The sequence below is a fragment of the Hippichthys cyanospilos genome, chromosome 5 (genome assembly GCF_059441005.1).
Source record: "Hippichthys cyanospilos isolate Australia breed blue-spotted pipefish chromosome 5, RoL_Hcya_1.0, whole genome shotgun sequence".
Taxonomy (NCBI): Eukaryota; Metazoa; Chordata; class Actinopteri; order Syngnathiformes; family Syngnathidae; genus Hippichthys; species Hippichthys cyanospilos.
Genome location: NC_142373.1, coordinates 24,152,555 through 24,164,619, shown reverse-complemented (window position 1 = coordinate 24,164,619; position 12,065 = coordinate 24,152,555). Strand labels below are relative to the sequence as shown.

The 12,065-nt window shown below is 37.5% G+C and overlaps 1 protein-coding gene across 2 annotated transcripts in view; it reads right to left on the bottom strand.

Annotated features, from left to right (window-relative positions):
* LOC148424063 (diacylglycerol kinase eta-like) overlaps positions 1-12,065 on the bottom strand; it is a 65,207-nt gene that overhangs the window by 39,781 nt on the left and 13,361 nt on the right. Inside the window, exons 3-5 of one of the 2 annotated variants that reach the window (XM_088415639.1) lie at positions 11,912-12,022; positions 10,430-10,588; positions 5,502-5,582 (exon numbers count right to left, since the gene is read on the bottom strand). In XM_088415639.1, coding sequence (XP_088271765.1) covers positions 5,502-5,582; positions 10,430-10,588; positions 11,912-12,022 — 351 coding nt within the window. The remainder of the gene's footprint in view (positions 1-5,501; positions 5,583-10,429; positions 10,589-11,911; positions 12,023-12,065) is intronic. The other variant, XM_088415641.1, reaches the window with a different exon arrangement.

Here is a 12,065-nt window from a genome sequence, read left to right as displayed (position 1 = left end):
CTCGTTTCCTTGCTGGTGTTTGATTTAAGCGCCAGTGATTGGTTGCCGGGGGAAGCAAGAACAGCTGTTTCCCAAATTGGCTGCAGGCATCCCTCAAATGTGGAGAACCTCCCTTGATGAGTGACCTTCACAACTGAATGTGCGTGCTTGTGTGGGTCTACGCGTATTTTCAGATGTGTGTGTTTGCCTGTGTGAGTATGTGACGAGAAGCCTCATTACTATCGACGGCAAGAAATAACACAACAGCGGAGCACGTGCACAAGCCTGAAGGTGCATTTCAGTGATTTCAAGGGGGTGATGGGAGCAGCGCAAGCTGATCCAATCAGAACGAGTGAGTCAGCGAGAGGAGGCGGATCATCCATGCCGAGTTTGTGATGGGGATTCGGGTTTGTAGGGTTGGGAGGGGGCTTGAGCCCTCCTTCTCACATGGACTGCAAGGTGCTTTGTCTGTGCCACAGCAATGGTGCTTCATTAAGTATTCACACCTCATCATTTTTCTCTGTTGCTCTTCATTGAGCGCTCATTTCAATATATGGAGACGAAAATTAAATATTAAAGTATTTGCTGCAGTTATCAGGGAGAGATCTTGGGGAATTTATGTGGCAATGTCATGCAGCAGTGTCATGCTCCAGTGCATTACGGTTTAGTTTTTTGTTTGTTTGCCTTGCTCAAAGGCTAAATTCCTGGATGAAGTTTGCATCTTGACCTTGTGGTTACATGAGTCTCCTAGAGCTACTTCAAATGACTCCCACATTCCATAAAAATGTGTGTGAAGTTAACTAAAAAAACCCAAAATTTTTCTTAGAAAGTGAGTGAGCCTACAGCTGTGGTTCTGAACCTTTTTGGAATTACAATAAATATCCCTAGCGATCTATTTTATGATTTAATCAACTTTGGACTTACATTTGTCATATCTCTAGGCACATTTTACTCAGCAACTTCAGAAGACTGATCGTGTGAATCATTCTTCACTTGTGCGCTGGAAAATTGTTTTCACTAATGACCATGTGCTTACCTTTAAAACTTAAAAGTAAAGGTATTCAAAGTTTCGCCAAGATACAATTTAGGAATAAGTTGCTTCAAATTCCAACTAATTTGCTCTTGATTTGAAAACAAAAATGTACTGTTACTGTGACTGCATTGGAAAGGACTACATGGGATTTGCTGTTACCTGCAAAAAACCCAGTTAAAATCTCACATACTCTCTTGAAAGCACTGCAGGAGGTACCCCATTTAAAAACTGGTGGTACAGTACATGTGCCTTGTACTAATCAGGAATGTGCCCCGCCTCTTGCCTGAAGACAGCTGGGATATGCTGCAGGAAACCAATGACTTGAATGCAGTATAGACAAGTATGCATGTATGTAATGTATGTGTACAGTATATGAGTAAATGGAGCAATGCTTGCATTTTGCATGTATGCAAATGGAAGACAGACAATGACATTATTTGCAAATAGATTAATGGGTAGACAAACTCACGATGTGACCGCATGTTTCATGGCTCCAACTGCCAACTTCATGGTGCAAATATTCTTCGGTCATGTCATGACTCAAATGTGTGACTGGTGTACCGCTGTTATAGGCAATGAAAGGGGCCTCTTTGATTGAGCCTGACTGACATCGGTTGTGACCACTCCCACAGCGTTGCAGCCCACCCACTCGAGTCTAAACCACCCCTATTAACGGTGATGCGGTCACGAATATAGAGCCCCATGTGTCAGACGGATGATGGTCATAAAAAACAAAAATGTGGCCTTTTGTCACACAAGCATGAGAACTTGAAGTTCCCAGGTAAGCTACTACTCATTAGTCATTCTTTGAATCCTGCATACTGCAATAAAGCCACCCGTGTCGTTAATGCCCTCCATTTGAAAGTCTTGAGGGAATAAACACCAAAACACTAAAATTAAAAAATTCTCTCCAGAGCAGCAACACATGCTGAAACATCTTTGTGTCACCTTATAGCTCTCACATGGCTCTAGGCAGCACTCACCTGCACAGCAGGCGCAGGGACACATCATCACAGGAACGATGAAAGCACCACAAACAGAAAATCTTTCTCCGTCCAAGCTCTGCAACACTTCCCGTAATGAAGTCTAACACCCACAGCTGCCTCCGCCTGTCGACTAGCGTGACTCTCGAGGCACGTGTATTCGACTCTTGCTTGGGACGCCGTGTTACCTTTCACAATGCAGGCAGCCACATAGCATCACTGCAGGATTTCCCTCCCTATTCACCAGTTCCTCCTCAGTTCTAGCACCCACCAATCACATTGGAAATTGCCTTCTGTTCTATTTTGGGCTTTCTCCTTCATCATTATCACCAACATCCACCGCCCCTGCCACCCACTTCAAGTCCCACCCTTCTTAATGAGACCCTGATGCTCAGCGTCCATTTCCATACTCTTTAGGCACGCAGGCTTTTTTATTAAGCCTGCTGCACACACCCACATTTGAAGACGCTTTCACATGTGCTGGGGATACAGTTAATCTCGTTTACGGATACAGCCGACGACAGGTCTTTCCCATGCAGGCATTTCAAGGCATATGGGGATAAAAATAGCCGCACGCTCTCCTCAGGGTACTGTTCTCCCAACGACAATTCCTCCTCATGCGCCTCCATGTTACTTAAAATAGCATCACCCAGGATGAGTGAAGACATTTTTAGAACTGAGCTATTTTTTGTTCTCACTGCTGATATTTCAGGTTTGTTACATCACACGCGGTGCTTACTTCCTGGGAATGTCAGCCGTGCTTCCCCAAGTGAAGATGACAAATACAATTGCAACATTAACTAAAAATACACTGGAAATATCTGTCTAATCAGCCCTACAGAATCATCTGCATCATAATACAGTATTGAAAATGATTAAATTTTCAGTAGTACACAATTCTATCATACCTAACAAATACAATGTTGAACAATATGTCAACTAGCTTAGTGGCTTTGGGTGCAGAAATTGTGGAAAAACATTACCTATGAAGTATCAAGAAATGCATTTAGGTGAATTAAAACATAGCCGTTGATTCACATCTTTTCAGTTCTATTTGATAGTTGTTCCATAAATTGACACCTCGAACAGATACACACATTTGCTTGCTGGTGGCTAGCCCCAAAACAAAACAAAACAAACAAACAAAAAATAAAAAAACAGATAAGCCGCACTGGATTATAAACTGCAGGGCTCAAAACATGAGGAAAAAGTCGCGGCTTATAGTCCAAAAAATACAGTAATTTTCTTGAGTAGAATTCTACCAAGGCTGCTCAAATCTTATTTCCCCTTGTTTTTCTTAGAAATGCAATAGAAGTTCGTGGAATAGAAGATTTGTACATATGACTAATAGGAATTGACCCGCTGATGCAGAAAAGATAGAAAATGACAGAACAAAAAACAAATCATATGAAATGAAAATGAAAAACGGAAAAGCAAATTCTGAATTTACACCCTTATTTTCTGTGTTTGTCCTGAACAAACAAATCATGAAAATGAGTTAAGCAGCTTTTGTCTGATCCAATAACATTCAAGAAAAATACTTTTTATGTCATATTTTTAACTAACAATATAGCCTGACAAAAATGTCTTTCGCAATCTATTCCTATGCCATTCACTTTGTTTTGACGATAAGCAAAGACAAGTAAAAATGCCATTTACTTGGACACATAAATGTTTAGAAGTTCTTGTAAACATTTGAAATATTAAATGTCCAACATGAAAAGATGGTGCTAAAGCTGTCTAATAACGATTGTAGTGCCCAGTCAATAATTCACATTAGCATGAAACCCTGCTACATCGGAATGATCTGTCAAGCCATATCGCTACATTGCAGATTTTAAAGGGATCCTTTTACATGTTTTAGTTTTTATTACTTCTTTTTTTTTAAATCAGTTGTGTGCAGTCAGAACCTTCTCTGATGACCTAAATCAGTGGTTCTCAAAGTGGGGTTCGCGGACCTCTGAGGGTCCGTGGCCTGACTGCAGGGGGTTTGTGAAATAATTTGGGTTCATTTCATTTTATGTTATATTAAATTGGGATTTTATTGTATATTCAGTTGTGACCGTATTCATGACTCTTCAATAAAGCAATCAATTGAACTAGTTTAGTATATTTTTCTAAATGTAATAATTTTTAAATTTGTCAAATAGACCCACATAATCCACATCAAAATCAAAGTGCTTGATTATTTAGTCACTAAATATTTGGCAGGAGCCTGTTTGGGGAAACTTGACCCAATTTGTGATGTGGAAGTGTGCAATATGCAGTATTTGAAAAGTAACAAATATATTTGTTGCCCAATTGAATATGTTGGTGAATAAAAAGGGTGGCTTAAATTATTGTTTTTCTGTTTCTGCAAACATTTGCAATGGGGGTCCTTGAAAATTTGCTTTCTAAAAAGTGGTCCGTAATTCCAAAATGTTTGAGAATCCCTGACCTCAACAATATCAGAAGCACGAGCCTCTATTTAAAATTTAAGTAAAATTTTATTAATACGTTAAATTAAAAACATCTGATACATTAGTAAATTAGGATTAATTTTGTTAATATTTTGAATTACCATTACCATTTTTTAAATTGTATTTGATGGGAATGTTCCACACTATCTCTATGACCAATATGACTGTCATTGTTTTGTCAGAAAGAACAAGATTGTTTCTTAGATGCTCACATACATATCACTGTTCCTCTTTAGTATTTTTTGTGAAATGCTCATTTAATCTTTCAGGCTCCGTCGCAAATGCCAGTTAGCCAAGGAACAGTTAGCCACAGCTTTTCCAGTTACATCACATGGATTAGCAGTTGGCTAATCTTGGCAAGGTATTCCATTCAAAATATATCCTACCAAAGTGAGGAAGGGAAATGCTATATTTACCAGCCACGCTTAGAATTCACCCACGTTTGGCAGGTTGGCAAGTGCTTATATATGAGTAGACCTCGGAGCACTCCGAAAATTTGAGGTGCAATGTGGGACTATACTGAGGTTGTGCAAGTCTAATGTCAGACTTGGTTCTGCACAAAAACATGAACAAAATAAACAATGGCAGGCCTGGGGTTTTACTGGGAACCTAAGTGACCAATCCCACTATCAATATGCATGGTCAACAGAGGTGGACAATTCTGGTCCTCGAGGGCCGGTGTCCTGTATGTGTACCAGTTTTCTCTCAAACACACCTGATTCAAATGATTAGGATTATTTTCAAATTCCAGCAGAGCTTGTTGATGAGCTAATGGTTTGAATCGGGTATGTTGGGGAGAGAAACTGGAAAACATGCAGGACAACAGCTTGCGAGGGCCGGAGTTGCCCACCCCTGGTCTAGAATGATCATAGAAGAACTGGAGCCTATAGCAGTTGACTTTGACAGGTCTCCCATCAGTCACTGACAAAACATTTCCAAGAATATATTAACAAAATATTTTAACACTATCCTTGGTACTGAAAATTCTGATGAACCTTAAAAAAGTGGAACTGAATCTTCATTTTCGTGTTGAGAATGTGAACTCACTGTGAAACTGTTGTTGACATTCTTGGTACTTGACTCGGCAACACTGGCATCTGACAGATCCACCTCATCAAAGATAAGAGACTGCAGGAAAGGTGAAGATGAAAGTTAGCGCCTTCTTTCTTACTCGATCCAATGAATTTAACATTTTTTACCAGGATTACTATGGTGACAGTGATGAGAGCAACACCTTATCATGGGTAAAGCAAGGCAGACCTGGAATGGGGCGGCTATGAAATCATTTTTAGATGTGCACTTTGTCAACCAATCCATGAAGGAAAAAAAAAAAAAAAACTGATAGTCCTGTTTTGGAGGTGCTATATGGCACCTTTAATGGTAATAGCACCTTTTCTGAGGGTGCCGTGTGTGCATACAAAAATAGATGCAGCAGAGAACCAAGAGTCTCTCCTGTGGTTTCCCAGAAAAAAATAAATAAAATAAATAACTGATTTGAGCCACATCTAGTACAATAATGTAAGTTTTGCCAAGACTGACCAATATCACATTATTTTTTTTTAAACACAAAGAACAAGGACTGAGTCACTGAGAGGCTCTCTGTGGCACTTAACATATACAAAATATATTACTATATAATAATTATTTGTTCACAATGATTTATACTAGGGCTAGGCGATATGGCCCCAAAACAAAATCTTTTGTTTCTAATAAATTGAGATGATTACGATTCCAATTTATTCTCTAGGAGAAATACACCCATCAAACATTTACTTAAAGATGTGATTTGTCAAAAAAAAAAACACTCCTGTGGCGCATATTCAGACAAAATAATTCGGATTCAACATCAGTTTTAATGTAAACGTAATATTCATAGCTTGTGCACAACCTGCTTAATGTGATCGCCCACTTATAGATACAGCAACAACTTCCTTCCATACATTTTCTATCGCCGCTTCTCCTCACAAGGGTCGCAGACTTGCTGGTGCCTATCCCAGCTGACTTTGTGCAGTAGGTGGGGGACACATTGAATTGGTTGCCAGCCAATTGCTGGACACAGGGAGACTAACAACCATTCACACACCCAGTCACACCTATCGATTTGATAATTATTTTTCACGTGCAATTAACACCTTTAAAACATGTTTGTACTTTTTGTCACCTGAAAATGACATCACATGTGCTCGAGGCTTGGGTAACGATCAATTAAGGCTTACGTTTGGGTCATGGTCATGTGAGGTTCACAAGCTGAGTAGTGATTGTTTGTTGATATTTGACCACATGTAATGTCAATTTAGGCGACAGCAAGTAGGAAAATGTCTCTGTTTTCACAGTATTAATTGTACTTGAAAAATAATTTAGTCATCAATTACATTATGGACAAAGTTACGTTTTACTACTAAAATGACTAAATAAGTGGACCATTGTTTTGTAAATGAGCAAATTAAGTAGTCATTACCTAATGGAAACATGTTTTGTGAACCACGCATCCAGCATTCTGACCACTTTTGCAAAATCTCAGTTTCATTATTTAATTTTCAAATCTTCATTTTTTTAAATGACAAATTACTCATATTAATCTTATTTATTGTCCAGTCCTACATGATACTGCATATAGTTGTTATCAACTGAAAACCATATATTTAAAATTGTTTAATTTGATCCAAGAAAACTCAACTATAAAGGAAGTTAATAGAGCACAGACCTTCACCGAGTCCATCTGAATGGTTTGATGAAAAAAATTGTGACCTGGCAATGATAGCAAGAAAATATTACGGATACAACGAATACCTATTTAAAAATTGTTGTTTTGTTTACTCTTGTAACAATCAACGATTGCTAACCCATGTCTGCCAAAGTCTGGTAAAGAAGACTTACTCTCGCACGAAAATCAAGATGTGTCAGTTTTTATGATGAGCACAGGTGGACTGCCTTAAAATTGAGTCCATAGTGTTTTGTAGTTCATTGTAATTGACATACAGTCCCAGTCAAAAGTTTGAAGAGTGTTTTATTTAAAAATGTCCTGAAGTATAGAGTAATACTTAGGACATTTAAATTATAAAGAAATGTTGATGGAAGCATTATAAATCAGTAATTACTTGTTTTTCTTGACCTTACGTGTTTGAGACCATTAGGCGTTTTTACTGGTTCTGTATTAATAATTCCACATTGCAATTCTTAGTTTCTGATTATTACAGCCTTTATTTAGCCAAGGGGGAGGTTTCTGCACCATCACCTTACAGCAAGCCCGACTTTCCAGTCAACTCTTGCAGCTTGAGACTGTTCTCCAAGGTGTGTGTGGGTGGACTGTTGGTGCACCAAACTTCCTTCCACAACACCCGGAAATAAAACAAAAAACTCTTATAACATTTCACTTGGTCTGGAGGCACTTGTTTTTTTTTTTTTTTTTTTTGGTTTGTCAAAACAAAGTTTGTATGGAATTGAAAAGATATGAACGAGTCAAAGACAGCAAAGCCACAGATATTCACATTGCTCCATGATCTGGAACTTTGAAGCGATAACTCACTTTGTTCCATCAGACAGGAAATGAGTTTGACCACATAATAGCACTGCTACAAATCCACTGTGTTTACTTTGTGGTTGCTCCAGTAAAATGCCTGTATTAAATGTGAAGGTCATGTTAGCAAACACTAACATATATTTGGTTGAATGGGAGAGGGGTTGATAAGGTTGTGTCCATTAGAGCAACTGATGAACAATGAGCAGGGACAAGAGACAACCTGAGCAGTAATGTGAAAAGCACACATCAGAGGTCCTAAAGTATGTGTGCCCGTGTAAGTGTGCATTGGCCAAAAAGTGCCAACTCAAACACGCTGTTACGCTCTTGGCAGGTACGTACATGGTTGCGTCACATCTAAGTGTATTTGTGTGTTTTATGGCTTTTTACAGTTCTTTTGACACTGCCAGTAACACACACTTGTGTTTCCACATTAATAACACACAGACACACATACACCCACACTCAAACTGTCTTGAGGGAAGCTGTAATGAAAGCTGACAGCAATAGTGGACAAAGGCAAAGCGTTCCAGACCCTCTATTACCATCATAGAGTAGTGTGAATATATCCACCATGTCATTTTAGCCATACTATAATGAACATACATGTAAAATATACAGTAGTAATCTATGTAATCCCAGAGAAAGTTTGAATGGCCTTTAGAACACACGATTGTTTGAATGTCCGAAGGTCATTGTATAAAACTAAAGATGACATTTGGGACAAGCAACGTAGTGCACAAACAATGGAAGCCTTACTTATTGCCACCACACCTGGAATTAGAGCTCGACTGATACTGGACTTTTGGACGCAGTAGCATTATCCAGAAAAACAAAAAAAATAATGTCAAGTTTGACTACAGTAAGTTATTGTCAAGTATTAAATGTAATATAGGTTGGGGCATAACAATGCAGCTGCATCTAATTCTAAGAAAACAGAGTTTAGTCACTTAGCTTAAATTGTAATTGTTTTGGTACCTTAGTTCTCTGAGTACAAGTCGAGTTTTCTCCCCTAATTTTCAACCCCCATATCTACGGGTTGACTCACAGACCAATGTTTCCACATCTGTATTTGAATAACAATAATTCATATGTGAAATAAGTAATATCATGCCATTAACAATGCTTACATTTATTATATATACCTCTAATTCAAAAGAGTCTGCTTTAGAATATTTGTACACAACATCGCAAACTTTCATCAAGCGACGCACAACTGCCTCTTTATTGTCAACAATGTGGCTGTGTGGATAATTTTTTCTGCGGAATTTGACTCATTATGAAAAGGAAAAGATGGCTTGACCTGTCTTCTTCAGCCCATAGACGGGCGCTTGAACAAGCCGGCATGGATGTCGGCATGTGGGGAAGAAATAAGGAAGGGCAACCTTCCACAATCTGATCTCACCACAGTCATCACTTGGGTAAAGAACAAGTAAGATAATCAGCAAATCATCTCAGAAGACCTCAATTTCAAAAAAATTGGATGGGTCCGAAGAAGACTACCTGTGGAAGAGTTTGAACAATTGAAGAGGAGATAGGAGGAGCTATTTAGTGTATTTTAGTGATGATGACTTTTAGGTTTTTTTTGACGAATTAATATTCAGCTGTGTCAAAAAAATAAAGCATTAAAACTTCAGTCATTTTATTGTTTTGCAACATAAGTTTCAGATTTTGTGTCTACGCGCAAGCGTACATTGCCTTGCACTTGTTCCCACAATAACCGCAACAGTGAGTTATTCAATATATGATGAACTGCATCTAAAAGTACGTTCGTCATTTTAAGAACACACACAATGTGTTATAATTGGACAGCCATGATTTATGTGACCACTAAAGTCAGGGGTAGATTTATAATTATGTTTTTGTAAAATTCACCCAAATTGGTGTAAAAAAGGGGAGTTGACTTATTAATGAGGTCAACTTGTACTCTGAGAAATACTATAGTTGTTTTTGCGTTCAGAGTAGGAGTCAAGTAGTCACAAAATATAGTGCCTAACATTTTATTATTCCTGATATATTGGGCCATTTAAAGTTAATGAGTAACACATAATGCATGGCAAACTGGTGTTTTGGCCTATTATGCATGCGTAGCCAAGTTAGTATGTAAAAAGACAGTTTTGTTCTAACAAAACTCAGTGCTTTGCTTTTCGCAGTATTTACTTCTTAACCTGTATAAAGCGAAGGAGTGACAAAAAAGAAGTGGTAGAATACCACTAGAAAATAATCAATTTCTAACAAACTATTTTGGTTTTAGTATGATTTCCAACTAATTATCGACCTATGTTTAAAAAAAAACAAAGACGTATCAGCCAGGCTTTAATTGGGTCTTCACACTATAGAATGAATTAATTTCATATGGAAACATTCAAACATGGCGTAAGCAAAACTGGACCCCATGCTACCATAAGACATGAGTCCTTTTCTACAAGCGATGGGCTTAAGGCTTTACTGTGCTGACCCGAATTCTCACTAGGCCCTCCTCCGATCCGCTGGCACCCAGAGGTGGCGGGGAGCGCTGTGCACCAGTCCAGCACACTGACAGAACTCGCCAGCATATGCGGCTCCGGGAAGCCCGGTGCAGTGCTCGCCCTTGCCACCGTGTTAATGCACTGCCGGACTAGCACACACACGTATGCACGTGGGCCGGGAAGTTGTGAAGGGAGTGGAGGTGAAAGTTAAAAATATAAGAAGAATGAGGAGAAAAAAGAATATCGTGATATGATGTTCTTGCCAAAGAAAGTTACAGACATGTAATTCACATATTACCATTTCTATTACTACTACGAATAATAATAATAATAATCATAATGATAATAATGAAGGATAATGCATTATATATACACTATAAAAACAAATCAATATTCAAGTTAAAAATGAATTACAAATAAAATTAAATAAAATAAATCACATAAAATAGTACAATACAAATACAATTAAAAATAAAATACATGAATTATAAAATAATACATAAAACATGGAAATTACAACTATTAATGTAAAAATATCAATTTATATATATATATATATATATATATATATATATATATATATATATATATATATGTGTGTGTGTGTGTGTGTGTGTGTGTGTGCGTGTGTGTGTGTGTGTGTATGTATGTATACACGTATGTATGCATGTATGTATGAACTGTATAAGATATACAAATATGAATAAACTTGATCGGGTAATCAATCACAAGTAAAGTATAATTTAACATTATAATTTGATTGAATATTAAAAATATACTACAGTGGAAGTATTGTAATGTGTTGTTGACAGTTAATCTAATGCCATACAAAGGAAAAAAGGATGGAAATAAAGTGGTGTCGTAAATACTTCACTTCAAGATTTTTAACCTTTGATTTTTTTTTTGCGTGGGGACTAGAATGTTCATGGTTTTAACTGCTGAAAGCTAGAATGATGGAATTGACTTTTTTAAAACTTTTTAAACCTCGATATTAATAGAAAATCAAATAGACATCGTTACACTCATGTAGTCATATGTTTTGTTCTTGTTCTTGAAATCAGAGTTTCCAAATTTGGGACTTCTGAATACACAGCAATGTGTCACAGAAGGAGAAGTGGGTGTTGATTCAAAAATAACACTTGTAAGGCTTTTTTTATTTATTTATTTTTTCTTGGAATGGTTGGACCATTAGCAGAAAAAAACAGGTTGTTGAAAGTTACTTTAATTTAAATAATAAAGACAGTATGTAGAAAAAAAGATGTGGAAAATGCAGTTAATTTTTGTGACCCTGAAAGATCTCCTCCAACTGTGCTTTGAAATTAAATCAAAATAAAAGTATTCATATGAATTAATTTGTCTTTTCCTGATATGAAAACAGAATCTGATATAAAATTGACAAGAGACTAGTGTTTGCATTCTCCATTATTATTTTAATATTATGTTAACATTCTACAAATTAAAGTGTACATTACCTTGGCGTCTTTGGCATAGTAGAGTGTTCGGCCTCTCAGCTTGAAGTAACGCTTCTTCCACCTCTGAAAAGAGCTGGTTTGTTTCAGCAACAATCCTTCCTTTATGCTTGTCTGCAGGAAGGGAAGGGGAAAAATGTTTTAACGCTCCCATGTG